The 23637-nt window shown below is 44.0% G+C and overlaps 1 protein-coding gene across 1 annotated transcript; it reads right to left on the minus strand.

Annotated features, from left to right (window-relative positions):
* Nucleotides 1–1035: 1035 nt before the first annotated feature.
* Nucleotides 1036–23119, minus strand: LOC126996135 (uncharacterized). Its single transcript, XM_050856346.1, has 2 exons — nt 21658–23119; nt 1036–3047 (listed from the first exon to the last, which is right to left on the minus strand). Exon 2 carries the CDS (start codon nt 2537–2539, stop codon nt 1592–1594), a length of 948 nt encoding a protein of 315 aa, XP_050712303.1. The 5' UTR covers nt 2540–3047; nt 21658–23119; the 3' UTR covers nt 1036–1591.
* Between the last annotated feature and the right edge of the window lie 518 nt (nt 23120–23637).

Genomic DNA, 23637 nt, shown 5'->3' on the forward strand with positions numbered 1-23637 from the left:
TGTAATCACTTTTCCTATGGGGTGGATGAAGCCCTAACATTTTCCTTTCGCTTTCGTACTTTTATCCTTCTCCACCCTTTCCACAGGAGCGTGTTAGGGAAGGAGGATATTACACGCTTTCCTTTGACCGGTTACTGCGTCTCCCTTTCACCACTAAGGAAAGGTATGTACGTAACGAAGATGAAATGAGAGGACACTTTTTTGCTTGACATTCGCGACCCAGGAATTGCAGACGTCAGGGAGAACAGAGAATGAGGTGGAGAGATTCGATTACAACCTGGTGAAGGATGATTACTGTGTCAACTTTTATCTCCTCCTCCTTCTCCTCCTTTTCCTTTTCCTTTTCCTCCTCCTCACAACTCTCACCTAAACACGATATCATACAGCTACATAATCTCACTTCCATCCTTTTAAATAATATACCTCAATCTTTCACTATTATTCGCTCAAGGGGAGGAGGAAGGGAAAAATAATAATGTAAAAAGGAAGAAAAAGAGGAACGAAACTAGATGGAAAGAAATACAGAAGGAAGAGAAAATATAAGGGAATAAAAATAGTGAAAAGGGAACTTGTTGATGAGAGAGAGAGAGAGAGAGAGAGAGAGAGAGAGAAAACGAGTGAAGGGGAAATACAGTACGAGGGGGGGAAGGATCTCACTCAAAGGGAAGGAGAGATAGCAGAGGGAAGGGAAAGGGAAGGAAGAAGAGTACCGAAGGGAGAGGAAGGGAGGCAGAGAAGGAAAAGAAGGGAAAGTTATTGATGGGAAGGTGGGCAAAGGCGAGAAGGGAGAAGAGGAAGGTAGGAATTGAGGAAGAGGCATATAATTGTAAGTGAGAAGATAAAGAGAAACACCAGAAGGAAATAGAATGGATGTAGAGGAGTGAAGGGAAAAGGAAACGAAGAGGAAGAAAATGGGAAGTGGGGAAAGGGTGACAGAAAGGAAAAAAATAAATGTATAAAAGTGGCGGGGAAACTGAGATAAAAAGGCAAAGGGCAGAAAGAAGAAACAAGGGGTAAGTTGAGAAGAAGAAAATGGGAAGTGGGAAGAAGAGACAGAAGAGAAATTAGATAAAGAGGAATGGAAGGCAAGCTAAGAGAGAAGGGAAGCCTAACAACAGGAAGATGAATGGAGGAAGAGAAGATAGAGAAACTGGGATGCAGGAATTGGAAGGGAGACAATGAGAACAAAATGGATAAAAAGGAGTAGAGGAAATGCAAAGGGCAGAAAAAGGAAGCAAGGGGGAGGAAGGGAAGACAGGGCAGAGGCAAGGGCAGGTAAGGGCGTCGTTGAGTCTTGGACCGAGTGATCAGCGCGTGTTTGGCCTCCCAGCTCATGTGTGAGGCGAGAGTGACGCGGCGGCGGGCTGAGGGGGTCGGAAACACCTGCTCTTACTATAAACGTGATGCGGGGGGGGGGGGGGGGGAATTGCGGATGTGGAGGCGACGCATGATACGGGTGATGGGGGAGATGAGGAGGGGAGGGCAGGAGGGGTGAGGGGTGAGAGGGAGTTAATGACAGGTGGAAGGAGGTTGGCGTGGGGTGAGGGGTGAGAGGTGATGGGTGTAGGTGCGGGGTGAGGGGGGGTCAGCATCAAGGGGGAGGATAGCTCACCGGCAGCACCACCACTCCGCGCCGCCTCTTCTGCTGGTCGTGGATGAGCAGCGCCAGGTGCTGTGTCCGCTCCACCATGCTCATCTTCTTGCTGCTCCGCCGCAGGCCCGGCCGCCCCGCCCTCATCTGCGGCTCCTCCTCATCCTCATCCCTGTCCTCCTGCTGCTGCTGCTCCTCGGGATGGGCGGGCCGGTGGGACGGGGCGGCGGCCTGTGGCGGGGCTTCGCGGGGCTGCGGGGCGTCCACGGCGATGGTCACCTTGTGCTCCAGGCGGCGACCGCTCCGCTGGGGGCTGCGGGACGCGCCGCCGCCGCCGCCGCCATCGTCGGCCTCGAGCCGCAGGTCACTGAAGGAGCCCGGCGAGGCACAGAGCGAGGTGGTGCTCCTGCAGGAGTCCAGGTCTTGGTGAAGGGTCGCCGCCGCACCTCTGGTGGCGGCTTGGTCATGGGTGTCGGTGTCCGGTTCGTCGAGGCTGATGGCGGGCGGCGGGGCGTCCAGACACTCGGCGCTGCGGTGGGAGGCCTCGCTCACCATGGACAGCGTGATGGGGGAGCAGGTCCGCGGCGACCAGCCTGCCGCGCCGGGCCGGAACTCCCCGGAGTTCATGAGGTCACCGATGCTGCCGCCGAGGGAACGTCCCCCGGCCTCCCTGACCCCTGCCGCGCCCAATAGACTCGACTGGGAGGACTGAGCAGACTTACTCTGCCGGCCGAGTTCGTTCTCTGGCACCCGCTGACGGGGGCCGCGGCCGCCCGGCGACAGCGACAGCGAGGAGATGTCCGACACGCTCAGGCTCTTGCGGCGAGTCATGTTGGTGGCGGCTGCGGCGGCGCAGTTCCCAGGGGGGGACTTTTGGGCCATGTCTCGGGGAGAGCTGCGCTGCCCCAGGGGCACCAGGGACCCCACGGGGAACTTTAAGCCAGACATGAGTGTGTGCACAGCAGGGGTTGGCAGAGTCCCGGACAAGGCGTCACTCCGCCTCGCCGCCCCTCACGCCAGGCCCCGCTCGGGGCAGCAGCACCGCCGGGCCGAGGCTCGTCCAGCCCGAGGCGCCTCGCCTGTACACGCGACACACGTCAACGACTTAACTCATCCTCGTGACAGCCTGACTGGCGTGGCTCTTCCGACCCTCACACCCCAGGTTGTCCACACGCCCTCCCCGGCCCTCAGAGGCGTCTCTGGGGCAGCACCGAACACGGCGACACACGCGGCGTCACTCCCAAGTCTGGCCGCCGCGGACCGTCAGTCAGAGGGCCTGAGGGCTACATGCTACACGCTGCGGGCTGCGGGCTGCTGGGACCCCACCCCCACCATGCACCCAGCGACCTTCCCTCCTTTAGCAGCTGCACGTCAGGCCGCGGCGCCACTCCCGGAAGTGTATGCGAGACCGTGTATCGCCTGGCCACGTGGGGACACGCGGGGCAGTATCAGCGCCCTACAGAAACTCCTGCAATTAGCTGATACGCCGCGCGGGTGTGCGTGTGTGTGCGTGTGTGCGTACAGAGGGACGGAGCCAGCACGGGCACCATACATATACATCAACACATATGCATATACACGAGGTAAAGACTAATCAATAAGAGGCACCAGCATGTCAATTTCCATACATCACCACCACCGCCACCGCCACCACTACATATCACAACAACAACAATGCCGCTTTCCCACCAGTGATAAGATATTCACGTCTAAAATTACTGCTGTATCATCGACCACTATTAGTTTCCCACCACCAACAACACTACCAATACCACAACAACCACCACCACACTCGGTCGTCTTGAGTAGGAAGAGGAGAAGGAGCAATGGACGGCAGGAAGTCGCTATCTGTTGTTTATCTACAAGTCACAGGAAGAGGAGGGAGGCGTGAGTGTTGCCGGAGAATCATTCCTCACACCCTACCTCCCCCCCCCCTTTCCATATTCCTCCACCACCCTAACCTCCCGTGTTCTCCTCTACCTTACATTCTCAGCCCTCCCCACCTACCCTACCCTATCATATCCTACCCTTTTCTGCCCTCTTCACCCGTGCCATGTTTTCTCTTTCCTTTAAGTATTCAACTCTAACTTAACCTAACTTGTCCTACCCTACACCTTCCTACAATTTCCTGCTCTACGTGTATTTAAATATCTGTTAGTGTTATTACTTTAAGAGGGAAAAAAAATAATAAGGCACTCGTGGAAATCATTTCAAGTTTATCGTCCATACGGCATTTCATCACTCATGCTCCCGGAACTTTATCTATGAGGAAAAAATCTTCAAAAAATACGCAAGGGAATGACTAAAAGATTTCTATATATGTAACATGAATAAAACTCCGACATCCTCTCCTCAGTTTATGGAGTTAAGGAAATTCCATCCACTGACAACTTAACGATATTACAGTGAAAGAGAGAGAGCTATAGAACATGACTGCGTGAAAATGACGATAAGAAAAAAATGAAATAAAGTAGGAATGAAAGTGTATTGTATTCCCCTTCATTTTGATCAGTCTAAGGCAGTGTGAATAAAGTCTAAGGCAGCGTCCGTGTGAATGAAGACCAGAGTAGCATCACCATGAGTAAGGAGTAAGACACCCCAGTGTGAATGATGAGTCAAAGTCAGCCCCAGCGTGAAGGATGAATATGAAGAGTAAGGAGGCCCCAGTGTGAATAAGGACTGTGAATAAAGAGTAAGTAAGCCCCAGTGTGATTGATGAATGTGAATAAAGATTAAGGACGCCCCAGTGTGAATAAGGAGTAAGGCAGTCCAGTGTGCGTCCAATCCAAGGCAGCCTCAGTGTGAATAAGGAGCATAACGAGCATGACTGTGCCGCGTGAGTTGGTGGGGCGTGAAGGTCGTGACAAGACAAGATGCTGATTCACTGCCTTCCTTCCCTCCCCCTTCCCTTCCCATCCATTCCCTTCCTTTCCTTGCCTTTCCTTTCCTTCCCTTCCCTTCCCTTTCATCGCTTATCTTCCCTTGCCTTCCTTTCCTTTCCTTTCCTTTCCTTTCCTTTCCTTTCCCTTCCCTTCCCATCGCTTCTCTTCCCTTGCCTTCCTTTCCTTTCCTTTCCTTTCCTTTTCTTTCCTTTCCTTTCCCTTCCCTTCCCTTTCCTTCCCATCGCTTCCCTTCCCTTTCCTTTCTTTCCTTTCCTTTATTTTCCTTTCCCTTCGCTTCCCTTCCTTTCCTTTCCTTTCCCTTCGCTTCCCTTCCCTTGCCTTCCCTTCCTTTCCTTTCCTTTCCTTTCCTTTCCTTTCGCTTCCCTTCCCTTGCCTTCCCTTCCTTTCCTTTCCTTTCCTTTCCTTTCCCTTCGCTTCCCTTCCCTTGCCTTCCTTTCCTTTCCTTTCCCTTCCCTCCCTTTCCTTCCCTTCATTTCCTTGCTCTCTCCTGACGCATCCTTTTTGCTCTCTTTCCTCCTTTTGTTTTCTTTCTCTTTTTCAATCCCTAACTTCTTGTCTCCTTTCCATTCCTTCATGTCTCGTTCCTAATCAATGTGTTTTTGTTCACATTTCCTCTTCTTTATTTCTTCCCTCCCTCCCTTCCCTTCTTCTTTCTTGCCGTATCCGAATTGCTCTCCTTCCTTTTCTTTCTTTCCTTTTTCCAATCCCTAACTTTTTGTCTCCTTTCCATACCTTCATTTCTCGTTCCATATCATTGTCTTTTTGTTGCCCTTTTCTTATATTCTTTCTTTCCTCCCTTCCCTTCCTTTCCCTTGGCAAATCATTCTTGGCTTCCTTCCTTTCCTTTCCTTCCCTTTTCAAATCCCTGACCGTCACACAGTTCTTCCTTTCCTCTCGGTTTTCTATCCTTAATTAACTTTCCTTTCCTATCCTTCTTCAGTATTTATGTCTTCTTCTTTCCAACTAATTAACTACTTTTGTTTTCCTTCCATTTATTATTATTACTACTATTATTATTATTACTATTATTACTTATTCATTATCCATTTCCGGTAGTAAACTTTTTCCTTCACTCCTTACATAGAAAAAAAATATATATATATAAACAAAACGATAAAAGTTTCCACATACCGCCAAGTAAAACGACAACTTGCAAGAGACTTCACATTTAAAGATAGTATATATTTCATTTTCCGTCAGTGACCCGTGCATTGCCCTTTTAAACAGAGGTGTGTGTGTGTGTGTGTGTGTGTGTGTGTGTGTGTGTGTGTGTGTGTGTGTGTGTGTGTTAAAGGCGAGATGTGGAGGACAAGGCATCCACATCATCACAACACAAAGAGGAGGAGGAGGAGGAGGAGGAGGAGGAGGAGGAGAAGGAGGAGGAGGAGGAGTGACAAGGAAGACAACCTAGAGCACATTATGCGAGCAAGGAAGCATTCTTTTGAACACTCTCTCTCTCTCTCTCTCTCTCTCTCTCTCTCTCTCTCTCTCTCTCTCTCTCTCTCTCTCTCTCTCTCTCTCTCTCTCTCTCAAATATATGAAAAAATGAATGAAAAAAGATAAAAGTTAGATAGATACAAAAATAGATACATAGATAGATACAAACAAACAGACAGACGGAAAAACACACACAGAAAACAAACAAATAGACAGGAAGAGAGAGAGAGAGAGAGATACGGTAAAGCAGGTTAGTGTGTGTGTGTATGTGTGTGTGTGTGTGTGTGTGTGTGTGTGTGTGTGTGGGGGCCCGCCAGGTAAACACGTACAGGTGAGATAGGAGACGCCCTTAAGGTCAGATCGGCAGATGTGATACCTTTCCAAAGAGATGTATTTAAAGAGAGAGAGAGAGAGAGAGAGAGAGAGAGAGAGAGAGAATTCCTTACACAAGACGATCTGATGACACTCACAAAGGTTAAAGTGCAAAGCAGAGGACTCAAAAGCATCACTCCAGGCGGGCAATCTCTCTCTCTCTCTCTCTCTCTCTCTCTCTCTGATAGGACTAAATTCTTCCAAAAATGATAAGTAAAAAATAATAAGTGGATAAAACAGAGGAAGAGGAGAAACATAATTAATAAGAAAAGCATAAAATAAAAAAAGTAAGATAATATTCGGAAATGGTTGTAGTATGTCGTGGAAATAGTAAATAATCCAAAAATAAAAATAAAAATGGATAATCGTCACACAGATAAATAAATAAATGAAGATGAAAAGGATACGTAGATTGTGCAGAAAAATATGAAAAGAAACAATGAAAAAAGCAATCGGAGTAGCATTAAAAAAAACGGGAAATTGGAAAGGGGAACAATAGGAAAATGAGAGGCAGAAAAACTGATTCCTCTTCTTCCTCCTTATCTCAAACTATCACTCAAGGAGGAGGAGGAGGAGGAGGAGGAGTAGGAGGAGGAGGAGGAGGAGGAGGAGGAGACATACAGGAGGAGGAGGAAAGGAAGGAAGCGCATCTTAATAACAATCGGTTTTTCTCCTCCTCCTCCTCCTCCTCCTCCTCCTCCTCCTCCTCCTCCTCCACTTTGTCTTGTGGAGCCCCGGGAAGAGTTACAGGTGGCAGGCAGGTAATCTCCTCTCTAATAGCCTCATCTCCATCTCCCTCTCCCTCTCCCTCTCTCTCTCTCTCTCTCTCTCTCTCTCCCATTTTTCCCCCTCCGTTCCTTATCTAACCTTAAATTCCCACGCATAAGGTAAGTTCCCTCGTTAGTCAGCCGGAACAAAGCCACACAGGTGAGATGGCAAGACAGGTGCCTCTGGGGGCTAATTACCTGGATGGGCTGTGTACTACCTGACGCCTCACCTCATCCCTTCCCCACTTTCTGTTTCACTTTACTTCCTTTACCTTGTTTTCATATCCGCGTTTCATTTCGATTAAAGAAGACAAAGAATATGTGGAAAAAATAGTAGATAAAGGTTATGTAAAAAAAATATATAAAAACAGGACTTGAGGGGGTGAGGAGGAGGAGGAGGAGGAGGAGGAGGAGGAGGAGGAGGAAGAGGAGGAGGAGGAGGAGGAGGAGGAGGAGGAGGAGGAGGAGGAGGAGCAAGCACATCTTAATAACAATCGCTCAGACCCATTCGTAAAATACAACTAAGACAAAAAAAAATGAACAAAAAACACAGAAAACCTATACCAAACGCCAATACTTCTTTTCCATTCCAAAACAGTGACCTTCAAGAGCATGACCCAGCCTGACCTCGGGTGCGAAAAGGTATAATGAATGGTCGCGGAGGCTGCTGTGTGACCTGACCTTTCCCCTCTACCCATGACTTCAGCTTTCCTAACCTAACTTAACCTAACCTAACCTATATGAATCACTTATGTTATACCTCACTGTCTCATAACTTGCTTCATGATTCTTTCTCCAGCCGTACATCGTGGGCCCTTAAGTGTGACTCCTGCCCATACCTAACCTAACCTAACCTAACCTATCCTAACCTAACCTAGCCATACCTAACCTAACCTAACCTAACCTATCCTAACCTAACCTAGCCATACCTAACCTAACCTAACCTAACCTATATGTATCTATCACCCATGACTAACTTTCCTCTCCTCTCCTCTCTTCTCTTCTCTTCTCTTCTCTTCTCTTCTCTTCTCTTCTCTTCTCCTTTCCTCTCCTCTCTCACTAACGTCTCCCTTACCTTCCCCTTTCCTCCAATCCCCACCCCATCCTCTTTTCTCCTCTCTTCCCACTGCCTCTCTCCTCTCCCTTCCTCCTTTCCCTCCTCTCCCCTCCTCCTCCCTCCCCTCTCTTCTCTTCTTCTCTGCCCGGCGCCTCCTGGACAGCCTTGTAATTAAGAGCGTAAAAGTTTTCATACAGTAACATTCAAGATTCTTAGACCTGGGGCAGTCTGGCATCCTCTTCCTACCCCCCCTCCCCCTCCTTCCACCTTCTCCCTTCCACCTTCCTCATTCTTTTAGTTTTTTTTTTATTTATTCTTTCTCTATTATTGTCTATTTTCATCTCTATCATTTTTGTTCCCTATTTCCCTCCTTCCATTTATTTTTCCTCTTCTGATTTTCTCTCTTCCTTCGTATATTCGTCCCTTTCCCTCTCCTTTCCGTTACTTCATTTTCCCTTCTCTCTCTTTCTCTTCCTTCCTCTCTTCGTCCCCTTCTCTCTCTCTCTTTCTCCATCTTTCTCATTCCTTCTTTTCCTTCCTTTATTTTTTTCTGTATTCTCATTTTTTCTCTCTTCCTCCATTTTTCCGTCATCTTCCCTCTCCCTTCTCTCTCTTTCTTCCTCCCTCTCTTCGTCCCCTTCTCTCTCTTTCTTCCTCTTATTCTTTCTTTTCCTCCCTTTATTTTTTCCTGTGCTCTCATTTTTCTCTCTTCCTTCAAATATTCGTCCCCTTCCCTCTCCTTCCCTTAACTTCACTCTCCCTTCTCTCTTTCTTTCTTCCTCCCTCTCTTTCCCCTTTTTCTTCATTCTTACTTTTTCCTCCTCGTCTCCCTCTCCTCCTCCCTCTCACCCTTCACTCTCTAAGCACCCATTTCTCACTATTACCCCAAAACATCCATTAAAACTCCACCCCCTTGATATATGACGCCCTTATGCCCTCCCTTCTTCACACTTTCTTCTCTCGCATCACCATTTCCAAAACAGTGACCTTCAAGAGCATGACCCAGCCTGACCTCGGGTGCGAAACGGCATAATGAATGGACGCGGAGGCTGCTGCGTGACCTGACCTTTCCCCTCTACCCATGACTTCAACTTGACTTCAGACCCTCCCCTTTCAGGCTCACCCCTCCCCCCCTTTTTCTCCTTCCTTTTCATAGTTCCTTTATCATCACCACCCTTTTTTCTCTCCCCCCTCACCCTTTTTTTCTGGTTCATCACCCTTTTCTGTCCCCCATCACCCTATCTTTACCCTCATCACTTTCCTCTTCTCCCTCACTCTCCTCTCCCCCCTCACCCTTTTTTCACCCTAATCACCCTTTTCCTCTTCCCCCTTCACTCTTTCTTCACTCTGATCACTCTTTTCCTCTTCTCCTTCTCCCTTCCTTTACCTTCATCACCCTTTTCTCTTCCTTCACCCTCGTCACACTTTTCCTCTTCCCCTCACCCTTTCTTCACCCTGATCACCCTTTTCCTCTTCCCCTCACCCTTTCTTCACCCTGATCACCCTATCCTTTCCTTGGTAAGTCAAGCCTTCAGTCAAATTCCAGCGCAAGTAGAAGGTTTGTCGGAAGAGGAGGAGGAGGAGGAGGAGGAGGAGGAGGAGGAGGACTCACTAACATTCCTCACCTCAGAGTTATCCTCCTGGACACTAATTAAGGCGCGAGAGAGAGAGAGAGAGAGAGAGAGAGAGAGAGAGAGAGAGAGAGAGAGAGAGAGAGAGAGAGTAAAACAATACAATACTAAAAAGGAAATCAAACTCAAACTCATCTTTAAAAATACAAATACGCGAAAAAATTTAAATGGCAATACAGAACAAAGGGGGAAAAAAAGTTTAAATAAAAGGCGTAACAAAATGAACGCGGAATTTACAACACACACACACACACACACACACACACACACACACACACACACACACACACACACACACACACACACACACAAACGGGGAGCTAATTTCAACGAGGGCTTTAGTCACCCCTCTCGACGCCCGTTTTCAGAAGCCTTCCCTCGAAAACCTGTGAAAACGAATATTGGTCTATCTATCTATCTATCTATCTCTTTACCGCTCTGTTTATCTATCTGTTTATTTCTCTATTTTTTTCTATCAGTATCTATTGTTGTTGTTTTTTTTTTCTTTTTTTCCTATGTCTTTCTCTTTCTCCCTTCGCTTTAATCTTTTCTCTTTCGTTTAGTGTGTTTATCTATCTTTCTATCTATCTGTCTATTTATCTATCTACTTTTCCTATCAGTATCTATCTTTTCTACGTCTTCCTCCCTTCCTCACTTCTCTCTTATCTCTTCTCCCTCGTCTAGTGTGTTTATCTACCTTTCTATCTATCTGTCTATTTATCTATCTACTTTTCCTATCAGTATCTATCTTTTCTACGTCTTCCTCCCTTCCTCTCTTCTCTCTTATCTCTTCTCCCTCGTCTAGTGTGTTTATCTACCTTTCTATCTATCTGTCTATCTATCTATCTACTTTTCCTATCAGTATCTATCTTTCCTACGTCTTCCTCCCTTCCTCACTTCTCTCTTATCTCTTCTCCCTCGTCTAGTGTTTTTATTTACCTTTTAATCAATCAATCTATCAATCTATCTTACCTGTCTACACGTCTTCCTATTTACCTGTTTATCTGTCTGGTCATCCATCTGTCAAAATGCCTATCAGTCTTCTTAAACATCTATCTCTCTATGTATCTATGAATTTGTATGTTTAGAATCTAGCGGTCTATATATTTGCTTGTTCATCTGTATATCAATCTACCTGTCTATGTGTTTACCTGTCTGTCTGTCTGTCTACCTGTGTTAATTTATTTCCAGATTTTATAACACCAGGTTCCTCCCCTCCTTACTTTATCATCTTACTCTACCTTCTTATCTCTTATCCTCTTCCCTTACTCATCTTCCATTCCCTCTTCATCTCTTTTTCGTCTCTATCTCCCCTATTTAGCCTTCCTCCTCTTCCTTTTACTCTTCCTCTCTTTTTCGTCTTTATCTCCCTATTTAGACTTCCTCCTCTTCCTCTCTTTCATCTCCATCTCCCCATTTAGCCTTCCTCTCCTTCCTTTTCCTCTTCTTCTCTCTTTCGTCTCCACCTCCCTATTTAGCCTTTCTCCTCTTCCTTTTCTTCTTCCTCTCTCTTTCGTCTCCATCTCCCCATTTAGCCTTCCTCCTCTTCCTTTTCCTCTTCCTCTCTTTCGTCTCCATCTCCCCCATTTAGCCTTCCTCCTCTTCCTTTTCCTCTTCCTCTCTTTCGTCTCTCTCTCCCTATTTACCCTTCCTCCTCTTTCTTTCCCTCTTCCTCTCTCTTTCATCTCTATCTCCCCATTAAGAAGTTTTGTTTTTTATCTGCTTTTTCTAATAGCATCGTCTCTAACTTCCCTAATAAAACTCATTCAATCAGTCATTCAATGCACTAATCAATGTACTCTTGCCTTGAAGCAAACGTAAAACACGGTGAAAAATTTGTCTCTTAAATATCTTACTTATTTTCTTCCTCGACTACACACCTGCGGAACACCTGTGCCTATCAATAGCTCCCCTTACCTGCCCTGCCTACCTCCATACCCTCCCTCTCTTCCTCCTTACCTAACACTTCCTTATCTTACCTCACCTGTGCTTACCTGCCTGCCTACCTCCATACCCTCCTTCCCTTCCTCCTTACCTAACCCTTCCTCAACTTACCTCACCTGTGCTTATAAATGGTCCCCCTTACCTGCCTGCCTACCTTCATACCCTCCTTCTCTTCCTCCTTACTTAACCCTTGCTAATCTTACCTCTCCCTCACCTCTCCTCACCTCCCTCCTTTCCTCATCTTCATCCCTCACTCCTCCTTACCTGCCTCCCTTCCTCACCTTCCTCCCTCCCCTCCTTACCTAACTCCTAATCTTACCTCTCCCTCCCTTCCTCCTTACCTTCCTCCCTCCCCTCCTAACCTAACCTAACCTAGCCTGACTCCTAATTTTACCTCTCTCCCTCCCCTCCTTACCTGCCTCCCTTCCTCATTTTCCTTCATCATATCCTTACCTCTCTCTCCCTTATCCCCTTATCTTCCCCTCTTACCTCCTTTCCTAACTCCGCCTAATCTTACCTCTCTCCTTCCTCCCCTTACCTTCCTCTCTCATTTCCTTACAAAACTCCGCCTAATCATACCTCTCTCCCTCCCTTCTTCCTCACCTTTCTCCTCTTCTCCTTATTCCTGACCTTTTTTTTATCTTCTTCTCTCCTTCCTTTTTTAACTGTACTATGTCTTCTTTCTGTTTTCACTTTTCCTCCCACCCTCCATCCTTTCTTTCCTCTCCTTTCCTCATCCTCCTTCCCTTCCTCCCTCCCTCCTTCTTTCCTCCTCCTCTGTCCTCTTCCTCCTTCCCTCCCTCCTTTTCACCTGTGTCATCCAGGAAGGGAGAGAGGAAGGAGGGAGAGGATGTGACCATGGATATGACACAGTGCGACCTTCTAAGCCAGTTTGAAATCTCTCTCTCTCTCTCTCTCTCTCTCTCTCTCTCTCTCTCTCTCTCTCTCTCTCTCTCTCTCTCTCTCTCTCTCTCTCTCTCTCTCTCTCTCTCTCTCTCTCTCTCTTTTACATACGGTATTAAAATCTCCTCACCCTTGATTCGCTTCCTCTTCATTTCCTCTCTTTATCTCCTTCCCTTCCCTCCTTATCTTCCTCCCTTCCTCCTCCTCCTTTTCCTCCTCCATCTTCCTTAACTCCCTTCCTCCCTCCCTCCTCTCTCTTATCCTCCTTTGCTTCCTGATTTTGTTTCCTTCTCTCCCTTCCTCTTATCCTTCTCCTTTTCCTCTTCCTCCTTTTCCTCCTCCATCTTCCATAACTCCCTCCTTCCTCTCCTCTCTCTTATCCTCCTTCGCTTCCTTATTTCGTTTCCTTCTCTCCCTTCCTTCCTCTTATCTACTTTCTCTACTTCTTTTCTCTTCCTCTCTCCGCTTTTTCCTCCTTTCCAAGCTTCCTTTCCTCCCTTTATTTCTTCCTTCTTTACCCTCTTCCCTTCCTCCCACTTCCTTTCTCTCCTCCTTTCCCTCCATTCTCTCACAGCCTATCTTCTTTCCTCCCTCCTATTCTATCTACTCTTCCCTTCTTTGCTCTGTCCCTCCCTCTCCTCTTTCCTCCCTTCCCTGCTCCCTTCCTTCACTACCTCCCTATCCTCTTCCTCTTCCTCTTCCTTCATACCTATCTTTATTCCTTCTTCCCTCTCCTCTTTCCTCCCTTCCCTGCTTCCTTTCTCTCCCATCTCCTGTCACACATATTTGCTTGCCTTCCCATCCCTCTCCTTCTTCCCTATCTTCTTCCCTCCCTCCCTTCCTCCCTATCTTTCTCCAACTCTGCCTCTCCTCTTTCCTCCCTTCCCCCCTCCCTTTTTTTCCTATCTCCCGTCCCACATATCTGCTCTCCGTCCCTTCCCTCCCTACCTCCCTATCCTCTTCCCTCCCTCCCTTCCTCCCATTCTTTCTCCAACCCTGCCTCCCTCCCTCCCTCCCTCTTTCCTCCTGACAATATTGGCGATGACATTTTTCTCTCGATCTGAATGGCAGGGAATTTTGACCTTTTCCCCTCCAGGAGCGAGTTTTTGTTTGTTTACGACCCGTGTGTGTGTGTGTGTGTGTGTGTGTGTGTGTGTGTGTTTAAGGGACAGGAGATATTAACCACTGCCCTCAGGTGGAAAGTGTATGAAAATGGAATGAATGGACTGGAATGGAATGGAAATTAATGAATGGAATGAAAATGTAAATGAGTAAAAAATAAAAAAAATAAAAATCCCGCAACAGGTTTCTCCTCTAATGCATCTTCGTCTTTTTTTTTTTTTGTATGTTGAGTTTCTTTTCTTAATACAATCATAAGGAACAGAAGAAAAAAAATAGAGGAAAGTAGAAAAGAGAACAAAGAGAGAAAGAGAATGAAAAAATTAATAAACAGGAGTACGAACGAGAGAGAGAGAGAGAGAGAGAGAGAGAGAGAGAGAGAGAGAGAGAGAGAGAGAGATAAAGAGATTATTTAAAAAAGAATTAAATATATAAAGAGAGAGAGAGAGAGAGAGAGAGAGAGAGAGAGAGAGAGAGAGAGAGAGAGAGAGAGAGAGAGACCTACACCCGCACGATATCGGACATTAAAGAGATGCAACCGAACTCTTTTCAACCAATATTGAGGTGACCATTTTCTGTGCTTACTCGAGACGCAACACAAACAACTAGAAATATATAAAGGAAAAACAAACGATCATAAGCAAAGGAACACAACATCCCTTCACCATATTCTTGTTTCACTATTCATATGCTCTCCTTCTTTATTCATCTTCCTTTCTTAATTATTTCTCTCTATTTCCCTTTTTCTTTCTTTTTCTTTCAATAATTCCTCCTTTTTTCAACTATTTATCGTTTTTTTTCCTTTCTCTCTTTCTTTTCCTTCACCATGTCCTCATTTGTTTCAGTATTCCCCTCGTTTCTCCTCTTTTATTTACCTTCCTTTCTTAACTATCTCTCTCTATTTCCCTTTCTCTTTCTTCTTTCTTCCATCAATTCCTCGTTTTTTTTCCACTATTAATATTTTTTTCCTTGCTCTGTTTCCTTTCCTTCGTCATCTCCTCATTTGTTCCATTATTTCCCTCGTTTCTCCTCTTTTATTCACCTTCCTTTATCTCTATTTCCCTATCTCTTTCTTCTTTCTTCCATCCATTCCTCCTTTTTTTCCACTATTAATCTTTTTTGTCCTTGCTTTCTCTCCTTTCATTCACCACTTCCCCATTTTCTTCCACTATTTCCCTCCTTTCCTCCCTCTTTTTTTAATCTCCTTTCCACCACAGTATCTCTCTCCGTTCTCCTTTCTCTTCCTCATCTCTTCCACATTTGTTTTCCTTTTCTCCACTCAAGAAGCAACAAACAGCCTCGGTTAGTGAATTATCTGAACCGCTAACAACTCTCTCATTTTCAGTTAAAGACATTTTTTTACGATTGAAGAAGTGAAAATAAAAAGTACATGGCTACATTTGATGAAAATAATTAAAAACATGCCCAGTATAATGCAGCTTTCCATCACGAAGGTGCGTGTTATATTAATTCAGCGTGCGTTTGTACCGTTTAATTAATTTACATACGAATACACTCCTCATCCATTAGGGAAATTAGCCTCTACAGCTCGACGTGTTTATCTCGCTGTGTAAACTTGCCGGTAACAAAAGACGGTCACGAGGGAGATGTTTGTATATAGAGTTACTGGTAAGACTTTGCGGTTAAAAAATAAAAAAAGACGATCAAGAATGAGATGCGTGTTTGTATGTTAAGTTACAGGTCGGAGTAGAACAAAGGGATCCAATGTCACGTAACTTTAGAAAGCAAAATACCAAATAAGTCTTAGAATCTTAGACTTAGAATGTTTGAATATGGGATAATCTTCGAATCTTATAATCTTAGAGTCTTATAAGTCTTAGGATATATGAAAATTATCTCTCTCTATCTCCCAAAACATCTCATAACGTTACAGTATATAACTTAGATCACATACAGGCCTATATGAAGTTATAGGTACAACAAAGGGATACGATGTCAGATAACTTTAGAAAGCAAAATACCAAATAAGTCTTCGAATCTTAGGCTTAGAATCTTTGAATATGGGATAATCTTAAAATCTTATAATCTTAGAATCTTATAAGTCTTAAGATATATGAAGATTATCTCTCTATCACCCAAAACATTTCATAACATTACGGTATAAAACCAAGATCACACACAAGCCTAGAAGATACAGACAAATACACGAACTTACTTCCTTTCTTTACCAAACTGACGAATAGAAAATGGATAAATATATAAAACAAAAAATAAAAAATAAAAAATAGCACCGTAGAAGCAAAAAAATTATAAGCTCCATGACGCATAACGTAAACACACACACACACACACACACACACACACACTCAAGGTGACGCAGGTGTGCCGGGTCTGCTGCACACCTGCCCCGGTAATCAAGCAGGTGAGGTGACCGCCAGCCAGTAAAAATAAGAATGCATAAGTAATCACGAGTTTTGTTTGGAAGGTGAAGATATACGTACGTCTCTCTCTCTCTCTCTCTCTCTCTCTCTCTCTCTCTCTCTCTCATATCTATCGATCTATCTATCTCTACAGTAATCATTATATCAACCTTGTTTTCTCTTTTATTTTGTCACACACGAATGCACTAAATTTTCTAATGCTATACACGGCAATTACATTCATCTTTTCTCCTCTCTCAGTCTCCTCTCTCTCTCTTCTCTCTCTCTCTCTCTCTCTCTCTCTCTCTCTCTCTCTCTCTCTCTCTCTCTCTCTCTCTCTCTCTCTCTCTCTCTCTCTCTCTCTCTCTCTCTCTCTCTCTCTCTCTCTCTCTCTCTCTCTCTCTCTCTCTCTCTCTCTCTCTCTCTCTCTCTCTTTCCTCAACTATTAATTTTCTTCCATACACTATTTCCAACATTTCCTCAACTATTAATTTTCTTTCATACACTATAGCCAATCATAGCCACTCATTGCCAATCATAGCCAATCAATGGCAAATGAAATTTAACGTTGAGAAATGTAAAGTGTTGCACATCGGAAAAAATAACAATCGCGTTCGGTACGTAATGAATGGCCAACAACTTTCTGCAGTGAGTAAAGAAAAGGATCTTGGAATCACTATATCAAGCGATTTAAAGCCCGGTCAGCATTGTTCAGAGGTAGTTAAAACTGCAAACAAATTGGTTGGCTTCATCGGACGAGTCTTTAATAATAAATCGGAAAAAGTAATATTAAAACTGTATAATTCATTGGTTCGACCCCGTCTAGAGTACTGTGTACAGTTTTGGTCTCCCTACTACAGAAAAGACATAGAAAAGTTGGAACGGGTCCAACGAAGAGTAACAAAGATGATTCCTAGGCTGAGAAATTTGTCATATGAACAAAGGCTTAAAGAAGTAAATTTATTCAGCCTATCAAAACGAAGAATGCGAGGCGATCTAATAGAAGTGTTTAAAATGTTTAAAGGATTCAGTGATATTAATGCGGAAGATTACTTTACAATTGATCGATCAAATAGAACAAGAAGAAATCACAATTTGAAGATAAGTGGTAAAAGATTCTCGTCGCACGAAACTAAACACTTCTTCTTCAATCGAGCTGTTAATGTTTGGAACTCTCTACCTTGTGATGTCGTTGATAGTAAAACAGTTACGGCCTTCAAGAATAGATTAGACAAGTGTTTTGAATCCAACCAGCAACTAAGATATTACTCATTGTCGTAATAACGTTAAGTTCTTTCGAATACTGGTGTCCTTGTCCGCTTTTATCGCCCGGTTAGAGGTAGCAGTAATGGTAGTTCTTTCCTCTTTCCTACATAAATTCCATGCAGTTTTTCCATGCTGCATGGTCCTTTTTCCTTTCCTGCCAGCTTTGGCTGGAGGGATGTGGGGGTGGGGAGGAGCCTTCGCCTTTGCTGTCCTTTATCTTCCACCTTTGATTAGATAGTTAGTGTAGCTTGTCACAAACAACCTCGTAAGGACCAGCAGGTCTGCTGTTGTTTGTTCTTCCTTTGTGTCCTTTGTGTCCTTTGTATTTCCAACATTTCCTCGACTATTAATTTTCTTTCATACACTATTAACAACATTTCCTCAACTATTAATTTTCTTCCATACACTATTTCTCCCCATTTCCCTTCCTCTTCCTCATTTCAATCATCATTTTTTCATCTTTATTCCACTTCAAGAAAAGTAAATACGAAAATGTGGAGGAAAGAAGAAAGGAATAAAGTAATACACAATATTTTACCTATTTAGCCGGACCAAAAGTTGCGGGTCAGAGGAATGGCTCGTCACCTTAATTAAACCCATACACTATAAACAACACAATTAATATTTTTTTCCACCTTATTTAATTACGCTCCCTATACGCACTTCACAGGCCTAGGGGGCGGGAAGTGCTTTTTGTATATTAAAGGAAGAAAGAAAGGGGCCTGGTCCATTACATTATTATTATTCACTTTTTTTAGAGGAGGAAGAAGAGGACGAGGAGGTCAGGACGAAAAGGTCATCAAGGTAAAACGTCTTTTGTGTTTAGAACGTTAATGTTGTGCTACCTACATACCTTACCTAGCCCTACCTTACCTCACCGTACCTCTCCTAGCCTTACCTTACCTAGCCTTACCATACCTGACCTTAACCTAACCTTACCTTACCGTACCTCTCCTAACCTTACCTTACCTAGCCTTACCATACCTGACCTTAACCTAACCTTACCTTACCGTACCTCTCCTAACCTTACCTTACCTAGCCTTACCATACCTGACCTTAACCTAACCTTACCTTACCGTACTTCTCCTAACCTTACCATACCTGACCTTACCATACTTGACCTTAACCTAACCTTACCATACCTGACCTTACCATACTTGACCTTAACCTAACCTTACCTTACCTTACCTTACCTCACTTATCCTAACCTTACCCTACCTCACCTATGCTTACCTTACCTTACATTACCTTACCCAACCTCACCTAACCTTGCCTTATCTTACCTTACCTTACCTTCTCAAGTTTTACCGATCAATCTAGTTTCCTTCCTCCTTCCCTCCCTCCCTCCCTCCCTACCTTACTGTACATATACCACTCTCCTGAGAATATAGCGAATTGATTACTCTCTCTCTCTCTCTCTCTCTCTCTCTCTCTCTCTCTCTCTCTCTCTCTCTCTCTCTGATAACAGCACACACACACACACACACACACACACACACACACACACACACACATCATCGCCATCTCACCTACCACAATATTCACCTTTAATTAACTAACGTTCTTCCTCCTCCTCCTCCTCCTCCTCCTCCTCCTCCTTCACAAGTGGCATTTTCAACACTACATTTTAATAATTACGAGTAAAAGAAAAATTTATTCACGTTTATTTTTACGTTATTTTTTTCCGTAACATTTATTAAGATATTTTCAGACGTTCATTTTTTAGTTCGTGAATGTAAAAGGCCACAAAAAACCGGGCCTTTAGATACTGTTTACAAGGTGATTCTCATTTTTCTATATTTGATGCACTTAGAACGTAAATGTAAATAGTAATAGCAGTAGTAGTAGTAGTAGTAGTAGTAGTAGTAGTAGTAGTAGTTATAATCTTGTTTCGGAAAAGTTATCAAATGAAGCTCATGTGTCGAGAATGATTATGAAAACGCTGATGATGATGATGATGAGAAAGAAGAGGATGAGGAGGATGAGGATGATAATAATGATGAGAAACAGGATGATGATGATGATGATGATGATGACAGAGGAGGAGGAGGAGGATAATGAGGATGATAATAATAATGAGAATGAGAATAATGATAGTAATAATGGTGATGATGATGATGATGATGATGATAACTAAGCAGAGTCCAATACCCACACGGCCGATGTTTACGAGAATTCTGATTAACATTTATATTAAAAACGTTTGCATGTTGATATTGGAATACTAATCAAGAAATAAACAAATAACTAATATGCCACCAATTAAATAAAGAACTGTATAAATAAACAAATAATAGTCACGCAAAACGAAAAAGAAAAATCTCAGTAAAATAAATTAGCCCACACACAAAAAATAAAAATAAATTATAAAAACAAAATAGAAGAAATGAATAAAGAAACGCTGCTACCTAGGAATACGCATGAATAAATAATGAATAAAAAAAATGATTCCCCGTTGACTCATTTACATATAAGTGTGTAATTTCTTAGGCAATCATTCTTGTATCTTTAATTACACTCGGCTATTAGGGAAGCAGTTATGATTCCAAGGAGGTGGAGTAATAGTAGTAGTAGTAGTAGTAGTAGTAGTAGTAGTAGTAGTAGTAGTGGTGGTAGTATCCTCTAATCTACATTTCCACACACTATAACAACCACCGCTTTAACAATACATTTTCTTCATCATCATCATCATCATTATTTCAACGATCACATTCACAAAACCCATCCTACGTCTGCTATCATCACCACCACCACCACCAACAACAACAACAACAACACCATCACCATCCTTCCTATCTTCACAATCACCACCATCACTCTATCTCCACCATCATCATCACCACCATCACTATGATAAACACCACTTCTAAACACCAAAACACACACACACACACTCCTTTAAGTTATTCATTCCTACAGCCGTCAATCTTCACTGTCACTCCTCTCCGAAACTATCATCACCACCATAATCATCACCACCACCAACACCACTACTCTGAATTCATCGCCAGTATATCAACACCACGGCTCTTCATTCTCTTTTTCCTATAATCTTCTCCCTCAAACTCAGCAGCAGTAACATCGAACTCAAGAGAGACCGCAATGACACCCCTTTACTCAGCACTTCGAAGTCAGCGCAGAGCAGCCACCACTTCGAACTCAGCACCATGGACAGTCTCTATCTTTCAGTCCTACGAAACAGCACTCAGCTCAGCACTAACACGTTGACCTGATGATGATAATGAGACAGAGGAAGAGGAGGACAACAACAAAGAACAGCTAAGAACACATCGAACTCAAAAAGAACACAACGTCAAGCACTTTCAACACAACACAAGAGCCACTTAAGAGCCTTTGACCAGCAACACAACACTGTCAAGATCCCTAAACGCAACAGTACCCCATCTTAGAACACTCGGAGATCAACACAACGGTAACAGAACACTTAAAAAACTAAAACGGGCAGAGAAAACTTTAAATTTAACACTATCGCCAAGAGACACTTCGAGCTCAACACTGCACTCGAGGAAAGCACTTCACATCACTTCATAGTCACCTGTATGTCACCTCTTATCCCCCTTTTTCCTCCAAGATCACTTTAATTAAAATCAACACAACGCCAATAAAGAGCTTGGAGATTAACACCTCCTGACCCCAACGCTCATAAGCTCAACACAAACAGGAGAAAAACTTCCAGTGAGTATTTCCGCCTCGGCCCCGTCACTTTTTTTCTCTCTCTCGTCCCTTTAATGCACTTGAAGTAAAGATTTCAAGCTCTTCCCCATACCGTCACCTTTATCCTTGTATAACGTTTCCGGTAATATTTTCACTTTCTTTAACTTATCCGCCAGTTCTCGCCCACTGTCCCTCTATTCTTCAAGTGTTCTGCATCTTGAGCCACACTTTTTACCGTTTTCCTCCTTCTAAAGCACTTAAAAGTCAAGTTTTCCTGTTCTGAGCACTTCCAGATAAAAAAAAATCCACCCCTCACTCCTCCCAAAATCCCTCTGTAGTCACACTTTTTCGCCTTTCCTCCTTCTAAAGCACTTCAAAGTCAAGTTCTCCTGTTCTGAGCACTTCCAGATGAAAAAAAAATCCACCCCGTCACTCCTCTCAAAATCCCTCTGTAGTCACACTTTTTCGCCTTTATTCCTTCTAACGCACTTCAAAGTCAGACTCGCCACTTCTAAACACTTCCCCTTCTCGCACTCACGGTTCTTCCTCCTCCAAAAGAACACGTCAACTTTTTCTCCACTTCGCAGCATTTCCAGATCAAAACAACCCACCCGTTCTCCCACTCTCTCGGTTCTTCCTCCTCGCACTCGAACTCAAGTCGAACTCAAGTCAAGTTTTCCATCTCTCCTCGGCCACTTTCCCTCCCTCCTGACCACCAGCACGCCGCGGAGGAAGTGTCACAAGAGTACTGTCACTCGGGCTGTCTCTGGCCACGAAGGAGACGGAGGGGGAGGTGGAGGAGGAGGAGATGGAAGAGAGGAGGAGCTGGCCAACTCAGGGACCGACTGGCGATGTGTGTTGGGGTGAGCCACGAGAGGGAGAGGGAGAGAGAGGGAGGGAGAGGGAGTGTGTGTGGTCGTTACAGGTGTGGAAGGAGCAAGGGAGGGAAGGGAGAGAGGGAGGGAGGGAGATGCCAACCGTATCCCCTCCCTGTCTTCCTCCTCCTTCCTCCTTCCCTCCATCCCCTTCTCCTCTCCCTCAACCTCAGCCCCATCCCTTATGAACCAAGAAAGGGAGGACGGGAGGAAAGAGAGGGAGAGAGGGAGGGAGGGAGGGAGAGGGTGTAAAATTGAGAAGATGTATAGACGTGATGAGATTGGACACGGAAAAAATATATATGGTGAAGAAACGTAAAAATAGACGGACCCCTAAAACTCGATGAAGAAAATAAGAAAACGAGGAAAAAATTATATGAAAACGAGTTAGATGTTGAAGAGAAAAGAAAGAAAACTGGTGATATCGGAGGTATAAAAACATGGCAAGAAATGAGTTAGATAAATATGGAAGAAAACAATAAAGAAAAGATACTGGTGATAACGAGAGTGTAAAAATATGATAAGTAGTGAGTTAGAGAGAGAAGATAAGAAGAAGACATGGAGAAAACGGAATTGCAGGAAGAGGGAAGAGAGAATGATATAGACGGAGATACTGGTGATAACGAAAGGGTAAAATTACAATAAGAAGCGAGTTAGATGGGAAAGACAAGAAGAAGACATAGAGAAAACGGTATTGCAGGAAGAGGGACGAGAGAATGATATAGGCGAAGATGAAGAAGATAATCACGAAGAAGAAAAAGAAGGAAAAAAACTGAATAAACGCAAGAAATCGAAATAAACCGTAATAATGGAAGAATGGAAAGAGAATTATGGAAACGAAGATAATCACGAAGGAGAAATAGAAGGAAAAAAACAAGAATTAACCCAAGAAATCGAAATAAACCGTAATAATAGAAGAGGAATGAGAGAATTATAAAAACGGAAGAAGATAACGAAGAACAAACAGAGAAAAGAAAAAAAATAGAAATCAATATAAACAATAATACAAGAGGAGGGAGAGAGAGAGAATTATAAAAATGAAAATGGAGAAGATAGAGACAAAGAAGAAATAAGGAAAGAAAAAAAGAAAAAAATAACAAACCGTGGAAATCAAGCGGCAACAAAAGTCCACCAAACCTAAAAGTATCAAAAGCGAAGAGGAGGAGGAAGAGGAGGAGGAGGAGGAGGGGGTGAAGAGCCTCCCGCTGAGTTCATGTGAGTGCCGTTAGAGGGGGAAAAGTGCCAATACGTGTTGTCATGAGGTGGTGAGGGGAAGAGGAAAGGGGAGAGAGAGGGGAAAGAGAGGGGGAAATAGAGGGGAAAGTAGAGGGGGGAGAGAGAGAGGGGAAAGTAGAGGGGAAAGAGAGGGGAAAGTAGAGGAGAGAGAGAGAGAGAGAGAGAGAGAGAGAGAGAGAGAGAGAGAGAGAGAGAGAGAGAGAGAGAGAGATACAGAAAAAAAAAAGTAAAAGAAAAGGAAGAAAAAGAGGAAGGAATCTAGGTAAGACAGAAATAAAGGAGAAAACGTGAGAGAGAGAGAGAGAGAGAGAGAGAGAGAGAGAGAGAGAGAGCGCACTGGGATGTAAGAGGAGAGAAGAAGCGAAGGGAAAGAAGCGGAAGAAGAGGAAAGGAAGAGAAGAAAAGAAACCAGAAACAAACAAACAAACAAACAAACAATTAAATATCAAAGGCGTGATAAAAAGTAAAGAAAATGGAAAT

This window comes from Eriocheir sinensis, chromosome 9, assembly GCF_024679095.1.
Source record: "Eriocheir sinensis breed Jianghai 21 chromosome 9, ASM2467909v1, whole genome shotgun sequence".
NCBI classification, from domain to species: domain Eukaryota; kingdom Metazoa; phylum Arthropoda; class Malacostraca; order Decapoda; family Varunidae; genus Eriocheir; species Eriocheir sinensis.